Source organism: Oryctolagus cuniculus, chromosome 14, assembly GCF_964237555.1.
Source record: "Oryctolagus cuniculus chromosome 14, mOryCun1.1, whole genome shotgun sequence".
Taxonomy (NCBI): Eukaryota; Metazoa; Chordata; class Mammalia; order Lagomorpha; family Leporidae; genus Oryctolagus; species Oryctolagus cuniculus.
Window position 1 is genome coordinate 34,531,180 of NC_091445.1, and position 18,894 is coordinate 34,550,073.

An 18,894-nucleotide genomic window follows, 5' to 3' on the forward strand; every position below is an offset into this window, starting at 1 on the left:
AGGTCCTTGGCCCATCTCTTGAGTGGGTTGTTTGTTTTGTTGTTTTGGAGTTTCTTGATCTCTTTGTAGATTCTGGTTATTAATCCTTTATCAGTTGCATAATTTGCAAATATTTTCTCCCATTCTGTCAGTTGCATCTTCAATTTTCTGACTGTTTTTTTGTAGTACAGAAACTTCTCAATTTGATGTAATCCCAATTGTTAATTCTGGCTTTGACTGCCTGTGCCTCTGGGGTCTTTTCTAGGAAGTCTTTGCCTGTGCCTATATCTTGCAGGTTTTCTCCAATCTTCTCTAATAATTTGATGGTGAATTAAGGTGATGCTGGCCTCGTAGAAAGAATTTGGACAGATTCCCTCTATTTCAATTGTTTTGAATATTTTGAGAAGAATTGGAGTTAGTTCTTGAAATGTCTGGTAGAATTCAGCAGTGAACCCATCTGTTCCTGGGATTTCTATGTTTGGAGGGTCTTATTACTGATTTAATTTCTGTTGGTAATGGGTCTCTTTAGGTTTTCTGTCTTCATTGCTCAGTTTAGGTACATTGTATGTGTCTAGGAACCACTCCGTTTCTTCTAGGTTTCCCGGTTTTTTGGCATACAGCTCTTTTTAATAATTTCTGATGATTCTTTTTATTTATGTGGTTTCTGTGGTTACATTTCCTTTTTCAAATCTAATTTTATTGATGTGGGTCTTCTCTTTTTTGGTTAGTTGGGCCAATGATTTGTCAATTTGTTTATTTTTGTTTGCTTTAAATATTTTTATATATTTGAAAGTCAGAGTTACAGAGAGAGGAAAGACATAGATCAAGAGAGAGCCCTTCTGTCTGTTGGTTAACTTCCCAAATGGCTGCAACACCCAGGGCTGGACCAAGCTCAGCCATGAGCCAGGAGATTCATCCTGGTCTCCCACATGGGTGGCAAGGGCCCAAGCACCTGGGTGATCCTCTGCCATTTTCCTAGGCACAGTAGCAGGGAGCTGGATCAGAAGCAGTGCAACTGGGATTCTCCAGGGCTCATATGGGGTGGCAGATTTACCTATTGTGCCATGTGGCTGGCCCCTTGGAGCACATCTTTAAGGACCTCAGGCTCAGCTTCCTTGCTGGTGGAGCAGCCCAGGGGGTCTCCCCTCAGTGCTGTCAGCAGGGCCGGGTCAGAGTCCCCTGTGCAGCACATACCTTACCTGTGAGTGGGAAGGACCCAGAGCTAGCCCTCTCTGTTCACCAGTTCTGTCCTAAGGGGATACCCCCATGCTGTCCCCCAGAATCAACACACAAGAGAGCAGGCATCTTGTTCAAGTCTGCAGGGGAGAAGCAAAGAGAACATGGAAGCCTGGATGACTTGGAGAGCTCAGGGCCCCTGTCTAACTTTAAAAGAAACCATATATTTCCTTCAGAGTTTCCTACACTACCCAGAGTTGGGGGGGTGGGGAACATTCCAGCAGGAGACTCCAATTCAGCTCCAACTCTGAGCACAGGACAAGGCCAGTAGGCAGGGCATCTGGGGTAGGGAGAGGAAGAGGTGTATATGGTTTACAGTGGTCTGGATATGACCAATCTGATGGCAAAGGAGAAACTCTCATGACTGCCACAAAGCATTTCTCCAGCCTGATGCCCTTGAACTAGCACCCTGAGGGACTCACTCTGCACACCCAGCCCCACAGACATACCTGCATTGTTCAGAGTGACAGGATCCTCAAATTTTAAAATAAAGCACGGTCTTCTGTAGCTGAGTCTTTTTATGTTTTTCTTGCTTCCGTGTGCCCCTTGATAGATTCTACCTCTCAGGGAAATCAATACAAGCTTTAATCAAGAATTAAATAAAATCCCAAACTGCCAACATTACATGGCAATGCTCACCGAAGCCACTTGGACCTAGAATTTCCTTCCTTTTTTCTTTTTTTTTGGGACAGGCAGAGTGGACAGTGAGAGAGAAAGAGACAGAGAGAAAGGTCTTCCTTTTTGCCGATGGTTCACCCTCCAATGGCCACCGTGGCCAGCGTGGTGCGGCCGGCGCATTGCGCTGATCCGAAGCCAGGAGCCAGGTGCTTCTCCTGGTCTCCCATGGGGTGCAGGGCCCAAGGACTTGGGCCATCCTCCATGCACTCCCGGGCCATAGCAGAGGGCTGGCCTGGAAGAGGGGCAACCGGGACAGAATCCAGCGCTCCGACCGGGACTAGAACCCGGGGTGCCGGCGCCGCATGGTGGAGGATTAGCCTATTGAGCCACAGCGCTGGCAAGAATTTCCTTCTTCTCCTTGACCAGCCTTATAATTTTTAGGAAAATAGATATCATCTTTTGAGTAGTTTGGGACATCTCATCATCACAGAAAACAAGTTCTTAGTGTATTTTATTACAAAGGTGAAAATGAGGCCTCCAATTGTGTCTGCCCCCCAAGAAAGTGATAGGCCATGGACAGCATAAAGAACACAAGTAGAGTAGCTCCAAGTTATGTAATGCACAGCTGCGTGCCATGCTCCTGCCCATGGGCATAGGCTTCGAGAGCTCAGAGTCAATCATGATCAGAAATATTCCTGGAACACAGAGAAACATCCCCCATTATCATGGGACCCAGGGGCGTCTGAGAATGAGGGGCCTGCTTCACACCAGACATGGCTTCCTCAAGCCATCACACACTGCAGTTGGCATTGACCCCAAACAGTGCACCTCTTCCCACCCCTTGTAGGAGGCCAGGCCCCTAGGTGGTCACACCCATCACCACCATCACTCAGCAGCCATGCGTGTCCAGGATTGTGCACCTGCACACAACCTTCATGATGGGTGGGGGACTCTGAGCTCCCTGGGAGTTTCCTAGAGTCTAACTCAGTCTCCCTATGTTTCCTGTGATCGTGTCCTATGTCTTCAGGGTGAGCTTCTCAGGTTGTGCAAGCACTCCTTGGGAAAAGAAAACAGAGGTAGAAAATGGGCCTGGAGAGAGCATAGCAGGTGCCAGCTAGATCAGGAATGGAAGAAGTGAGGACAAAAGATTTAACAAGGATGAAGCCAATGGTGAACCCAGCCAAGGCGAGGGCTCAGAGCCTGCAGTTACCGACTGTGAATCAACAGAGCAGAGTTTGGCACCCAGATCCCACATCAGAGCTATTTCTGGAGTGAGAGTTAAAGGCCAGCAAGGGCTGGGACACTCTCAGAGAGCAGCAGAGGCCTTCATGCTAGCTGCAGCCAGTACCAAGGTATTCCTGGGCTGCCCCTCTTTGTGGCTGGGCATAGCTAGCTCAGGGCTCGGGTGGGGTGGGGTACACACAGGCTGCGGTTTTCTTCCTTTTTTGCCAGCAGAGCACCTGAGCAGCTAACTGGTAGAAAAGAGGACCTTCAGCTACAGCCTTGCAGGTTCAGAGACCAGAGGTCTGCCAAGGGCCTGCGGTAGATGGTAAAACACACAGGGGGTAGGGGGAGGACCACATGGTAAGCCCAGGCCCACACTCAGGTTTGAGAACAGTCCTCTTGGGGCAGCTACGCTGGAGAGCATGCACCCAGTGATTTAGGGACTCCTCCCTGCAGCTAGGACCCACCAGCCACCAGGAGTACCACTCGGGGGGCCAGCCTCTGACATAAGGGCCTATGGGAGGACATTCATCATGCAAACCACAGCGATCACTTAAATTACATCACAAACATGACTTTCTCTTCTGTGGACACACAATGTGACCTGCTCGAATACTCTGAGGGGTCACTCTGAGTTCCCAAGACATCAGAATACCCCACACAAGGGACAAGCTGGGCTCATGAGGGTGAGCAGTGGGGTATGCTTGTTTTCAAGTGTAGACAATTTATAGTCCTCATTCCAGCCCTTGGGGACTGTGTTTTAATGAAAATGTAAGAATGATTTGTAAGTGTGGCATTAATTGCTTACATGTAAATAGCTGATTGTGAAATGCTTAAGTGTTTGTTTGAAACTGGTTTATTCCCTTTAAACCTTGGCCTGCAGATTGATTTGCTTTCACAATTTACTCTACAACCCCTGATTTTGTAGATGACACAAAGGTAAATTTCAACTAACTAGCCATCTAGTCTGGGCTTTTTTTTTGTTGGGAGGGTCTTTATTACTGATTCAATTTCTGTCATGGTTATGGGTCTGTTTAGGTTTTCTATATCTTTCATGGCTCAATTTAGGTAGGTTGTATGCATCCAAGAATCTATCCACTTCTAAGTTTCCCAGTGTGTTGGCATACAGCTTTTTGTAGTAATTTCTGATGATTCTTTTATTTCTGTGTTGTCTATTGTTACATTTCCTTTTTCATCTATAATTTTATTGATTTCAATCTACTCTTTCCCATTTTGGTTTTCTGGTCAATATGTGTCAAATTTGTTAACTTTTTCAAAAAATCAAACCAGCTCTTTGTTTTGCTGATCTTTTGTAGTTTTTTGTTTCCATTCTGTTGCTTTCTTCTGTAATTTTAATTATTTCATTTCTCCTACTAGCTTTGGGCTTGGTTTGCTGTCATTTTTCTAGATCCTTGAGATGTATTGATAGCTCATTTATTTGGTGCCTTTCCAATTTGTTGATATAGGCAGCAATTGCTATAAACCTTCGTCTTAACACTGCTTTTGCTGTATCCCATAAGGCTTTTTTTAATTAATTAATTTTTTTGAAAGAGTTACACAGAGAAAGAAGGAGAGGCAGAGAGAGAGGTCTTTCATCTGCTGGTTCATTCCCCAATTGGCCGCGATGGCCGGAGCTGCACTGATCCGAAACCAGAAGCCAGGAGATTTTTCCAGGTCTCCCACTTGGGTACTGGGGCACAAGGACTTGGGCCATCCTCTACTGCTTTCTCAGGCTATAGCAGAGAGCTAGATTGGAAGTGAAGCAGCAGGGTTTCGAACCGGCACCCATATGGGATGCCGGTGCTTCAGGCCAGGGCGTTAACCCACTGTGCCACTGTGCTGGCCCCAGGTTTTATCTTTGTACTATGACTCTGTCGTTAAGTGGAATATCTGCTTTCAGTGAATATCTACAGACACGTGGTGGGTGTGGCCAGGGAGCTCTGTTCTGTTCTCTAGGGTGAAAGGCCTTTCTAAAGTGACACACCCAGGTTGGTACAATAAATCTCCTCTTTTTATTTTAATCATAAATGAGGCTAATTCTGTTCAGCTGAGCTTCTCTTCTCAAAGGAGACCAGAGCCAGAGTGCTAGCCCCAGTGGGTTTAATATTCATCTGGTCAGTCCCAATGACCACACAAAGGATCTGTGCAGTCCTCAGTGAAAGTTCAGATTCCCCAGCCCTGAGTGTTTAAAGTCTCCCACTGTGACTTCCCCATGTCCCAGCCACACTGTGAATCCTCCCACACAGTCTCAGGTTTTTTTCGCAGTCCTGGCACACAACCTTCCCACAATCACAGGAACAGAGCCCCTGTTAGTCCTCCCCACCAGAGTTAGGTGTCTCCACTAACTTGGCTGGTTGCTGGGCATGGGCATGAGCTGGTGCAGCTGTTATGTCTATCCAAAATGGCATCCATTCTATCAGCTTGTTATAGGACACCATTGTAAGGTGATCAGGGAGAGAGAAATGTGTTCCTCCCTTTTTTTTTTTCTTTCTCTAGTTTGGCAGGTACACTGTACCCCACAGATCTCCAAGCTGAGTTCCCTCTAGGCTCTTCCTGTAGATTTTTTGGTAGTGGCTTGGGCTGCTGCAGTCTGATCTCACCTCATTCACCAACACTGATGGGTAGGCTCTTGGTTGCTGGGGTCTAGAGTTGTGGGTATCTATGCTCTCCACATAGGTCCACTGTGTCCCTCTAATTTGGGTAGAGTTTCCTCTGCCATTTTCTTCCTAACTCTTCCCTGAGACTGCACTCTCTCTACTTTTTTTAAACTATCTTCTTCTAAATAAGGTCCTTCCCTCCTTTGCCATCCTGGAAGCTCTCCCTTTTTTTTTGTTGTTGTTGATTTTCTGTCTTGTAGATGTTTCTGCTGATGAAAGTGAAGTGTTGAAGCCCCCTGTTACTATTGTATTGGAATATATGCCTCCCTTTAGAGCTATTAACATTTCTTTTAAATAGCCAGATGTCCTGTAATTGGGTTCACATATAGTTATTATAGTCACATATTTTTGTTGAATTGATTCCTTGATCATTACATAGTATCCTTCTTTGCCTCTTTTAACAGTTTTCGTGTTAAAGTTGTACAGGGTGTTTTCATTCCAGCTGCTTTCACTTAACAATATATGAGGATACTTCAAAAATTCCATGTGAAAAATGAAATTAAAATCTTATTTTTTTGTGAAAATTGTCAAATACATGAAATTTTTTCATAATACACATTTTCTATTACTTTTTCAAGATATTGCATACATTTAGGTTTCCATTATGTCATTTTGTGGTTTAATGGATAATTTCTTCTTGTCACTGAACATAGTTAAGTGTATCAATGTACTAATTTGCTTTATTGAAGGACATGTTAGTTCTTCCAATTATTGTCAGTTATGGTTAAATCAGCTCTAAACATTTTGTGTTAGCTTTTGAGTGTAGATAAGTTTTCAAGTAATTTAAGTAAAATAAAAAAACATGTTTAACTTTGTATAAAATTGCTGAGCATATTTCCAAAGACTAAGAGTATTTGCATTTCCATTAGCAATAAATGAGAATCCTGTTTCTCTGCAATCCTGTCAAATATTATCATTTCCAGTGTTTGGATTTTAGCCAAATATGTTATTTTCTTATTTTTATACTTACTCCACTTTGTGGTTTTTATTACCATTTATTTTGAGTTATTTAAAACTGAGTTATTTATGATTTCTTAACGTATAAGGTTTTGTATTTTTAAATTGTTTTTGTTTTTAATTGCCTTGTAGTAAGAAAATGTGTTCTTTTTATTGGTAGAATTGTGGTGAAAAATTTAGCTTCTGATCTAGTAAGTGATCAATCCCTGTGCGTTTCCATAAGCTTGAAAAGACTGCATAATCTCTAATTGTGGGCCGGCGCCGCGGCTCACTAGGCTAATCCTCCACCTGCGGTGCCGGCACACCGGGTTCTAGTCCTGGTTGGGGCGCCGGTTCTGTCCCGGTTGCTCCTCTTCCAGTTCATCTCTCTGCTGTGGCCTGGGAAGGCAGTGGAGGATGGCCCAAGTGCTTGGGCCCTGCACCTGCATGGGAGACCAGGAGGAAACTCCTGGCTCCTGGCTTTGGTGCAGCATGCCGGCTGTAGTGGCCATTTGAGGGGTGAACCAACGGAAAAGGAAGACCTTTATCTCTGTCTCTCTCTCTCTCACTAACTCTGCCTGTCCAAAAAAAAAATCTCTAATTGTGGATGTCTTGCTTAGAGTTTCTAATGAGTGACTGACTGATTGATTCTTTGTCTTTCCCCTTACCTGAACCTGAACTGATATCTTCCTCAACATCTTGAGTTCCTTGACACTAAGACTGTTTCATTTTATAAAGTTCTTCCCTGTCTAGTCTCACAATCAGAGTCCTGTCTCTCAACTCAAAACAGGAAAAGAATGAGCAGGACTACCACAGCAACTCGTGGAACACCTCACCTTTCGAATGATTACAATCTTCTGCTAAATCAACCTCCCTTGTTCTGCCGCCACCCAGGACAAAGTCCCCTCAACATTCTTTCTGTTTCCTTGATGGTCTGGCAATAAATGTAGTGACTGAAAGACCAGAGTGTTGATACTCCAAGCACACAGCCATTTCTATGTCCGGAAGACTATGAGGACAGCACAGTTTGCCATCAGCTCACCCGGATCTTCTCCTTGGCTCCTGCACTTGGGACAGCTGTTCTCATTCCTTCTCTCTCACTAAATTATCCAATCCATCCCTGCTGTCATCTGTTTCCATGGCATGAAATCACTGCACTGGAATCCGTATGTGGCCCTTGTGCTGATATTGTTTTTCAGTCTTCTCGAGCTGGGGTCAGGTAAGCTATCCAGAACAATTTCTCTCTATATGCTTTTGAAGACCAACAGATTGAATTCGTTACCTGCAATCATTGTACTGCAATGGAGTTGGGCAGATTTGTTATTTGTATTCTTCCAGCTTCTCCTAACCCGAGCCTGGTATTTACCAATACAAAGGGCTATGGGAGACATGGGGCAGTGGGAAGAACTCAGGCACTAGAGACACTAGTATAGTAGCCCAGAACAAGTTGAGGAGAGTGAAGCACAAAGGTAGGAATGCCATAGAGAGTTGTTAAAGGGTAGGTTAATGCTGAGGGCAACTGGGATTCAGTCTCATTGAGATAATCTGAGAAATTTTTTTGAGGAATTCTGTATACAATGGCTCAGAATAATCTCAGTAAGACCTAAAAGATGTTTGGTGCTCACTTACTGCATGCTGTTCCCCACTGGTTATGATGTATCCTCAGGATGGTTAAAATCTTGGTACTTCTAGGCTGTCCTGCCCTAACTCAGTCCCAAAGAGTAGGAAGGAGGGTTACAGCTCAAAGGTCAGGTTTCTGAGGTGGAGCTTTCAGTGGGCAGAAGAAGCACCAATTGCTATGTAGGGGGACTCAGGTGGAGTTGTGAGTTGAGAAGCAGTTCTGAAGCATCTGCTTCTTCAGGTCAACAGCTGATCAGTTTATTCTGAAAAGTCAGATTTCATTTAGTAACTGCCTCCTTTTCATAGTAATGAATTGTATATCACACGAAGAATTGGAGGATAGGAGCAAATAGCCTCAACACAGTAGAATGTGGGGTGAGGGGAGTTGGAGATGATGATTGGTCATTTAATTAGTTAATGCTGTGTGCACGTGTTGAAATATTATACTGACCCCCACAACATCCAAATACTGCATTTTAATAAAATTAATAAAATAAAAATCATATAATAGGTATTTATATATAATATAAACCCATGTAAGAGGGTGTATATAAAAGACTGTGAAATAAGCCTGTGAAGGATGGGGCTATCAACCCAGAGATTGGGAGCTTCAGTGGTGACTGAGATGGGATGAGGTGAAAGTCTGAGTCAATTACACAGTGCATAGTCTGAGTTCTTGGGTAACTCCTTGTTGGGAAAACTTGGGCAGCCTTGTTCTTCGCTCCCAGGCTGAGACACAGCCAGATATGCAACTGTGTCCAGGTGGTTTTTCTGGTTTGGGTAAGGCAGGTGAATGGCAGCTGGTATGGGTCATGCATGAAGGAGAATCCAAGGCAGGAGGTTAATTGGTAACGATCAGGCTGGGGGAAGTGCTGCAAGTGGCAGATCACACACAATGGGTGTCTGTCCTGTAGTTCTGCAGGGTCCACAGCACATGTAGCACTATTTCTTTCCCTCCAAAATAGAAATTGCAGCTATCTCAGAGCTCTTGGAAAGCTCTAATAAAATAATGACCATAATTATAGGTCTTAAATCACCATCAGTAGTACTTATTATTAATATCAATTAACTTTACTGCCACACATAGTTCACTACTGACCAAAGAAAACCTAGTAGGAATGCTGTGCTGTACTTGGAAAATGAGTGGCACTGCATTCAGGTGCCAGATCTTGGCAATCTCCTCCTCTACCTCCTTTCCCAAATCAATGAGAAAATGAAGGACAGTAACTTTGAATTGAAGTTATATTGTGAAGAAACAAGCACTGATCAAATGCAGAAACTTCCTACCAGCCTTTACTCCTTGACATATGTGCCTAAATGAAGAAAGCTAGACTTGCTGTTCTTTGTTCTCTTTATCCACATCAAATAAAAATACAGGGAAATACTCTGCAAAGTCTTGCTTCTTGGTGGGCATTGTGAACAATGGTAATTTTCTAGAGCATTTAAGTCATTTTTAGAATCAACAAATTATACAGATTTGATTGTATAAATTAAGTTTATAAATTAGCAAAATAAAAGTGATTTAATTCAGACATGAAAAGAATCGTGGAGGGGCCAGCACTGAAGCATATTAGGTTAAGCCTCCCTCATACATGTCCCAGCTGCTCTTCTTCCTATCCAGCTCTGTGTGGCTTGGGAAGGTCTGGAAAATGGCCCAAGTGCTTGGGCCCCTGCACCCACGTGGGAGAAGAACAAGCTCTTGGATCCTGGTTTTGGATCAGTTCCTTTCTGGCTGTTGCAGCCATTTGGGAAGTAAGCCAGCAGAAGGAAGAGATTTCTCTCTGTCTCTCCCTCCTTGATTGTTACTGTATCACTTAAATAAACAAGAAATCTTTTTTAAAAGAAGATTTGTCTATTTATTTGAATGTCAGAGTTACACAGAGAGGAGAGTCAGAGAGAGAGAGGTCTTCCATCCACTGGTCCGCTCCCCAATTGGCTGTTAACAGCCAGAGCTGTGCTGATCTGAAGCCAGGAGCCAGGAGATTTTCTGGGTCTCTGATGTGGGCACAGGGACCCAAGGACTTGGAGGCCATCTTGCACTGCTTTTGCAGACCATAGCAGAGAGCTGGATTGGAAGTGGAGCTTCTGGGACTCGAACTGGCATCCATATGGGACAGCAGCACTGTAGGCAGTGGCTTTATACACTATACCACAGTGCCAGCCCCACAAAAACTCTTTTAAAAAAGAATTATGGAATACATTTCAGAAAGATTTATAAAAATTTAAAGTAAAAAAATGATGGTAAATGTTTTACATTTATTTGGACCCATTTTACCTTCAATTTACATGCAGTGCGCCATATGTACACACATACTTTCATGCATAAATTAGTAAATAAGAACATGTGAATTCACCAAAAGACATTTCCCAAGAGAATGTATACATATACATTGAAGGTAGCAGGCCTTAAAATGCTAATTGTGTTTTTACATCAGGAAAATTACTAAAGTGACCATTAAATAGATGAGGAAGTGAGAGAAGAAAATGCAGTCCAGGAGTCAAACATGTAACCATTGTTTCTGGAGCCAATACTTTGTGCTGGACATAGGAGATATTATGCTGAGCAAAAGAGGTAGGTCCTATCCTCCATGGAGTTGAGAATAATGCAGGAGAGATGCATAGAGAAAATTCTCATCACATTAGAAAATCAATGATGAGGAAATTTCTAAAATGCAAATGAGGTCAAATATGTACCAAGCAATATGAAAGAAATAAAAACAGAATATGTTGATAAGGTATAAAATCAAGTGCTATCCAAGACCAGAAATCTTAAAGTGGAAAAACATTATATAAGTGTAGATAAAAGGTACTTGTTATAGAAAAGATACACCAAACATGAATGCTCGAAAGAACACAGATCTCTGAAATAAAAATCACAGAATCTATTCATCGCAAGGTTGGGTCATGTCTTTCCAACCTTAGTAGAAAAAGTAGATAAAAAATTAAGGAAGCATAGAAATTAAAAAAAAATTAAGGAAGCATAATTACATGTTTAATCTGTGGTCTGAGATATTTACTCCTATATTACACTAATGTAATATTTACAAAACCTAATCATATGTTTGAAGGACACCTAAGCAAATTGCCTTAAACTGGAGATTGATAATGTCATCCATCCCCCTCGAGTTATTGGGAAAAGGGTAGTTCTTTGGTTTTAAACAAAGGAAATAGAAAAGAGGCTGTTTTAAGTTTGTAGTAAAGCGTAGGGACAGAGAGGAGAGAATGTAGATATAGAATCCAGTCTGGCCAGAGAATCTCCATTTGGAAAGTGCCTTCTGGAAAATAAAGTGTCTCTGAGACAGTTTTCTCATCTGGAAAACGGGAATATTAATAAGACACACTTCTAGAGGTGTTTGTAAGGATGAGTAAAGTAATTGATGTTCTATCAAGTGCAAGCCACTGGGTTTGATAAAGATCATAACGACTATACAACCTCATACATCAGCAGTTTATTGCAGCCCTAAGCAGGACACACTGACAAGGGTTTTGCTCTGCTATTTGTTGTGCTTCCTCCTACAGGCCAATGGCAGGTGATTGGGCCAGAAAACCGTGTCAAGGCCTTCGTGGGGCAGGACACAGTGTTCTCCTGCTCTCTCTCTCCTGAGACAAATGCAGAGTTCATGGAAGTGCGGTTCTTCAAGCAACGGTTCTCTGCCATAGTCCACCTCTACCAGCATGGAAAAGACCAGGAAAATAAGCAGATGCCAGACTATCAAAGAAGAACTGAGTTGGTGAAGGACGGCATTGTAAATGGGCAAGTGTTACTGAGGCTAAAGAAAGTCATTCCCTCAGATGCTGGCTTGTATGGATGCTGGTTCAGCTCTCAGACTTATGAAGATGAGGCCACCTGGGAGCTGGAGGTGTCAGGTCAGTTGCTAATTTCAAATGACTTATGACCTAGTTGTCTCATAGTACTATCCTGAACTTTATAAAGAATTTTTCGAAAGTGAGTTTTTTTTTTTTTTGACAGGAAGAGTTAGACAGTGAGAGAGACAGACAGAGAGAAAGGTCTTCCTTCCATTGGTTCACCCCCCAAATGGCTACCACTGCTGGTGCGCTGTGCCAATCTGAAGCCAGAAGCCAGGTGCTTCCTCCTGGTCTCCCATGCAGGTACAGGGCCCAACCACTTGGGCAATCCTCCACTGCTATCCCAGGCCACAGCAGAGAGCTGGACTGGAAGAGGAGCAACCGGGACAGAACCAGCACCCCAACCGAGACTAGAACCCGGTGTGCCGGCGCCACAGGCGGAGGATTAGCCTAGTGAGCCGTGGGGCCGGCAGTTTTTTTTTTTTAATATTTATTTATTCGCTTGAAAGTCAGAGTCACAGAGAGAGGAGAGGCAGAGAGAGAAAGGCCTTCCATCTGATGGTTCAATCCCAATTGGCCGCAATGGCCGGAGCTGCTCTGATCTGAAGCCAGGAGCCAGGAGCCTCCTCTGGGTCTCCCACATGGGCTCAGGGACCCAAGGACTTGGGCCACTTTCTACTGCCTTCCCAGGCCATAGCAGAGAGCTGTATAGAGAGTAGAGCAGCCAGATCTCAAACCGGCACCCATATGGGATGCTGGCACTTCAGGCCAGGGAGTTAACCCACTGTGCCACAGTGCTGGACCCTAGAAAGTGAAGGTTTTTTTAATTTTAGATATTTGCTTAGAAGACATTGCCAACTTGTTACATGTTATATGTGTAGTGCTATGCCATTTTATTATGTACATAAATTTATGCAAAACCACTATCACAACATTGAGCTGTCCCACCACCATAAAAATCTTCCTCTGCTACCATTTTATATTCATGCCCATCCTCATCTGTCCCACCACCCTAGTTAAATCCTGGAAATCATTAATCTGCTTTCCATAACTTAAATTTTAACAATTAAATAATGTTGTACAATTATATAAAAGCATACATATGACCTTTTGAGATTGGGTTTTTAACTTTGTGTAATGACCTTAATTTCCATTCATATCATTGCTTGTATAAGTTTATTCTTTTTTATTGCTGAATATAATAATGTACATATTTTTGCATGGACAAAAGTGTTAATTGTTCTGATAAATGTCCATAAATGTGGTTTCTGGAAGCTACAAATATATATATTTGATTTGTTTTTTATTATAGTGGCTTAATTTGGGCAAGAACAAAATACCATAAAATGGATAGTTAATAAAGAAAAGAAATTTATTCCTCACTTTTCAGGAGACAATAAGTATACCAGCATGGTAACATTCTGGTGAAGGTCCTCATCCAGATTGCAGCCTGCGCAGTTCTTTTTGTAACTTCACAAGGCACTAAGAAAACTCCCTGGGATTCCCTTTGTTAAAGCACTATACCCGGTAATATGTATTCAACCTCCCAAAGACCACGTCCTTAATGCTATTACATTGGAAGTTAGGACTCCAAGAGTATTTTCAGGGAGTGCACTAGTACATTGCTTATAATTTTTATTTTTTTGAGAGGTTTTGTATTTACCAGCAAACTCAAAATATATAATTCTGCTGTACCCAATACTATTGTTTGGCTATTAATGTGTCTCCCTAAGATTAATGAGTTGAAAGTGTGGTGATATCAAGAAGTGATAGGACTTTTAAGAGGTGGTGCCTAATGGAAACTTATTAGCACCACATACTATACTTGGAAAGGATTAATATTCTCATGGCATCCCCATCCCCTGCTTCAGATTCCATCAAGTGGTCTCTCCCTCTCTCACACTCCTGCCATTGTAATGACACCCACTTGTGAATATTTGTGCCATGCTCTTGAACCTCTAGAATTGTGAGCTAAATACTCCTATTTTCTATATAAGGTACCCAGTCTCAGGTATTTCATTATAATAACAGAAAACCAATACATCCCTCATTCACTTCTTCTGTTTCCCCTTTATTGTTAACTTCTTGCATCGTTGTTGTAAATTTATTACAACTGAAGAGTCCATGTTGGTACATTACTATTACTATTGCAATCATTGGATTCAGTTTATGTTTTGTATTCTATGAATTTTTTTTGACAGGCAGAGTGGACAGTGGGAGAGAGACAGAGAGAAAGGTCTTCCTTTTGCCGTTGGTTCACCCTCCAATGGCCGCTGCGGCCGGCGCACCACGCTGATCCGATGGCAGGAGCCAGGTACTTCTCCTGGTCTGCCGTGGGGTGCAGGGCCCAAGCACTTGGGCCATCCTCCACTGCACTCCCTGGCCACAGCAGAGAGCTGGCCTGAAAGAGGGGCAACCGGGACAGAATCCGGCGCCCCGACCGGGACTAGAACCTGGGGTGCCGGCGCCAGAAGGTGGAGGATTAGCCTAGTGAGCCATGGCGCCGGCCTGTATTCTATGAATTTTAAACAATGTCATTGACCTAAAAATCTGTCTATTCATCCCTGCCCCAAATCTCAAGCCTCTGAATATCACTGGTCCTTTTCTGTCTCCAAATAATTGTCTTTACAGAATATCAATTAATGGAATACCATATACAATCTGTAGTGTTGTTAGTTGGGTCCTTTCACTTATCAGCTTGTATTCAAGCTCCTGAATGAGTTATTATAATTTGATAGCTCTTTTTTATTATGGTAAAATAAAGGTAACAAACTGCACCATCTTCATTCTTTTAAAGTGTATAATAAATGGCATTAACTACAATCATGTTGCACTATTATCATCACTACTATCAATACCTAGAACATTTTACAATCTAAACCACTAAAAGATACCCTTTTTTTCTTTAGCCATCTCTGTGGTAATCAATATTTTGTTTTCCAACTTTGTGAATTGAGTATTATAGATACCTCATATAAGTGGAATAATGTAATATTTGTTCTTCTATGTCTAAGTTGTTTCCCCTAGCATAAAGTTTCCAAGGCCCATCCATACTGAAGCATATAACAGAATTCAGTTACTTTTTAAAATTTTTAAGTTTATTTATGTATTTTTTCCATTTTGTTTGAAAAGTAAACGCACATAAAAGAAAGAGACATAGAAAGACATCTTCCACTTGTTGGTTTATTGCCAAAATGCTCCCAAAAACAGGGCCTGGGAGAGGCCAAAGCCAGGATCCAGGAACTTAGTCCATCCCTCCCACATGGGTGATAGGTATCCAACTACTTGAGCTATCACTGCTGCCTCCCAGGGTGTGCAGCAGCAGAAAGCTGAAATTTCAAGTAAAGCTGTGACTAAAACCCAGTAAGTCCCAGATGGAATGCAGGAGTCCCAAGCTGTGTCATAACCACTGTGCCAAATGTCTGCCTCAGAATTTTATTACTTTTGAAGGCTTAATATGATCCTTTAGTATTATATAAGAACTTTTATTCATCAACTCATTCATTAATAGTCATTCGAGTTGTTTCCATCTTTTGCTAGTGTGGATAATGCTACTATGAACACTCGTATAGAAATATCTGTCCAATTCTCGGCTCTCAATGTTTTGGTAATTACAAAGAATTGGAATTTCTAGATCATATAATGATTCCATTTAGTTTTTTGAGGAACCAGAATATTGTTATTTAAAGCAGCATCCCCACCAACAGTTTACAAGGATTCGATTTCCCCCACATTTGCTAAAACCTACTATTTTCTGTTTGGTTTTGGTAATAGGCATTTTAATGGTTGTGAAGGGGTATCTCATTGTGTATTTGATTTGATTTACTCTGTTAATAGTAATATTAAGCACCTTTCATGTATTTTCTGGGCATTTCCATAACTTCTTGGAGAAATATCTTTGAAGAACTTTGCCCATTTTTAAATGGGATTGTTCCTTGTTATAAACGGGATTGTTCCTTGTTAATTTGCAGGAGTACTTTACACACTACAGATTTCGACCATATCAGATGTCTGAATTGCAAATACTTTTGACCATTACATTAGTTTTGCTTTCTTCATAGTGTCTTTGGATACATAATTTCTTATAGTTTCAAAAGTCTAATTTATTATTTGTTCCTTGATTGTGCTTTTGGTACCATATGTAAGAAATAATTGCTAAATCCAAAGTCATGAATTTCTCTCAATGTTTTCTTAAAAGTGATTTATAGTTTTAACTTATATTTAGATTTTTAAACATTCATGATAATTTTTATTTCATATTTTTCACATGTATAAATGTGAAAAAAATTAATTCAGTTTAATTTTTCTCTGTTGATTTTTGTATTTTGTACCTTTTTTATGAAAGTAGATGAAGGATATATCTTTTTTTAAACTTTTATTTAATGAATATAAATTTCCAAAGTACAGCTTATGGTTTAAAATGGCTTTTTCCCCCCATAATTTCCCTCCCACCCACAAACCTCCCCTTTCCCGCTCCTTCTCCCCTTCCATTCACATCAAGATTCACTTTCAATTATCTTTATATACAGAAGATCAATTTAGCATGTATTAAGTAAAGCCTTCAACAGTTTGCACTCACACAGAAACACAAAGTGTAAAATACTGTTTTTTTAACTTTTATTTAATGAATGTAAATTTCCAAAGTACAGCTTATGGATTATAATGGCTCCCCCCCCCCATACCATCCCTCTCACCCGCAACCCTCCCCCTTCCCACTCCCTCTCCCCTTCCATTCACATCAAGACTGATTTTCGATTCTCTTAATATACAGAAGATCAGTTTAGCATACATTAAGTAAAGATTTCAACAGTTTGCTCCCACACAGAAACATAAAGTGAAAAATAATAGATGATTTTTTAAATGATGATGAAATCAGATCAGACCTACTGTCATGTTTAATCCCAGTGAGAGTCAAGTTGGGAATTGATAATTTCTTTTTTTTTTTTTACAGAAGATCAATTTAGTATACATTAAGTAAAGATTTCAACAGTTTGCACCCCCATAGAAACACAAAGTGAAATATACTGTTTGAGTACTCGTTATAGCATTAAGCCTCAATGTACAGCACATGAAGGACAGAGATCCTACATGAGGAGTAAGTGCACAGTGACTCCTGTTGTTGAATTAACAAATTGACACTCCTGTTTATGGCATCAGCAATCTCCCTATGCTCCAGTCATGAGTTTCCAAGGCTATGGAAGCCTTTTGAGTTCTCCGACTCTTATCTTATTTAGACAAGGTCATAGTCAAAGTGGAGGTTCTCTCCTCCCTTCAGAGAAAGGTACCTCCTTCTTTGAAGACCTGTTCTTTCCACTGGGATCTCACTCACAGAGATCTTTCATTTAGGTGTTTGTTTGGTTTTTGTTTTTTTTTTTTTGTTTTGTTTTGTTTTTTTTTTTTGCCAGAGTGTCTTGGCTTTCCATGCCTGAAATACTCTCATGGGCTTTTCAGCCAGATCCGAATGCCTTTAGGGCTGATTCTGAGGCCAGAGTGCTGTTTAGGACATCTGCCATTCTTTGTCTGCTGAGTATCTCGCTTCCCATGTTGGATCACTGTCCCCTTTATTTATTCTATCGGTTAGTATTAGCAGGTACTAGACTTGTTTATGTGCTCCCTTTGACTCTTAGTCCTTTCATTATATCAATTGTGAACTGAAATTGATCACTTGGACTAGTGAGATGGCATTGGTACATGCCACCTTGATGGGATTGGATTGGAATCCCCTGGCATGTTTTTAACTCTACCATTTGGGGCAAGTCAGCTTGAGCATGTCCCAAATTGTACATCTCTTCCCTCTCTTATTCCCCCTCTTATGTTTAACAGGGGTCACATTTCAGTTAAATTTCAACACTTAAGAATAACTGTGTATTAATTACAGAATTAAACCAATAGTATTAAGTAGAACAGACAAAAAAACTACTAAGAGGGATAATGTATTAAGTTGTTCATTAACAAATAGGGCTATGCATAGTGTCCATTTCACTTCTACAGGTTTCCTTTTTGGTGTTCAGTCAGTTCTCACCGATCAGGAAGAACATATGGTATTTGTCCCTTTGGGACTGGCTTATTTCACTCAGCATGATGTGTTCCAGATTCCTCCATTTTGTTGCAAATGACTGGATTTCGTTGTTTCTTACTGCGATATAGTATTCTAAAGAGTACATATCCCATAATTTCTTTATCCAGTGTACCGTTGATGGGCATTTAGGTTGGTTCCAGGTCTTGGCTATTGTGAATTGTGCTGCAATAAACATTAAGGTACAGACAGCTTTTTTGTTTGCCAATTTAAATTCCTTTGGGTAAATTCCAAGGAGTGGGATGGCTGGGTTGAACGGTAGGGTTATATTCAGGTTTGTGAGGAATCTCCAGACTGACTTCCATAGTGGCTTGACCAGTTTGCATTCCCACCAACAGTGGGTTAGTGTCCCTTTTTCCCCACATTTTCGCCAGCATCTGTTGTTGGTAGATTTCTGTATGTGAGCCATTCTAACGGGGGTGGGTGAAACCTCATTGTGCTTTTGATTTGCATTTCCCTAATTGCTAGTGATCTTGAACATTTTTTCATGTGTCTGTTGGTCATTTGGATTTCCTCTTTTGAAAAATGTCTATTGAGGTCCTTGGCCCATCTCTTAAGTAGGTTGTTTGTTTTGTTTTTGTGGAGTTTCTTGATCTCTTTGTAGATCCTGGTTATTATCCCTTTATCTGTTGCATAGTTATTGCAAGTCTTTTATAGCATTAATGTTAAAAAAATGCACCAAAGTGGTGACTTGGAGGACCTACAGGAACAGCAAGGTCGCCCACCGCGTGGAAGCTGAGC

The 18,894-nt window shown here is 41.4% G+C and overlaps 1 protein-coding gene across 1 annotated transcript in view; it reads left to right on the forward strand.

Annotated features, from left to right (window-relative positions):
• The first annotated feature begins 7,440 nt into the window (after window positions 1-7,440).
• LOC100353853 (butyrophilin-like protein 3) overlaps window positions 7,441-18,894 on the forward strand; it is a 65,426-nt gene continuing 53,972 nt past the window's right edge. The window contains exons 1-2 of the mRNA XM_051853905.2: window positions 7,441-7,869; window positions 11,790-12,137. Coding sequence (XP_051709865.2) covers window positions 7,794-7,869; window positions 11,790-12,137 — 424 coding nt within the window. The 5' untranslated portion in view covers window positions 7,441-7,793. The remainder of the gene's footprint in view (window positions 7,870-11,789; window positions 12,138-18,894) is intronic.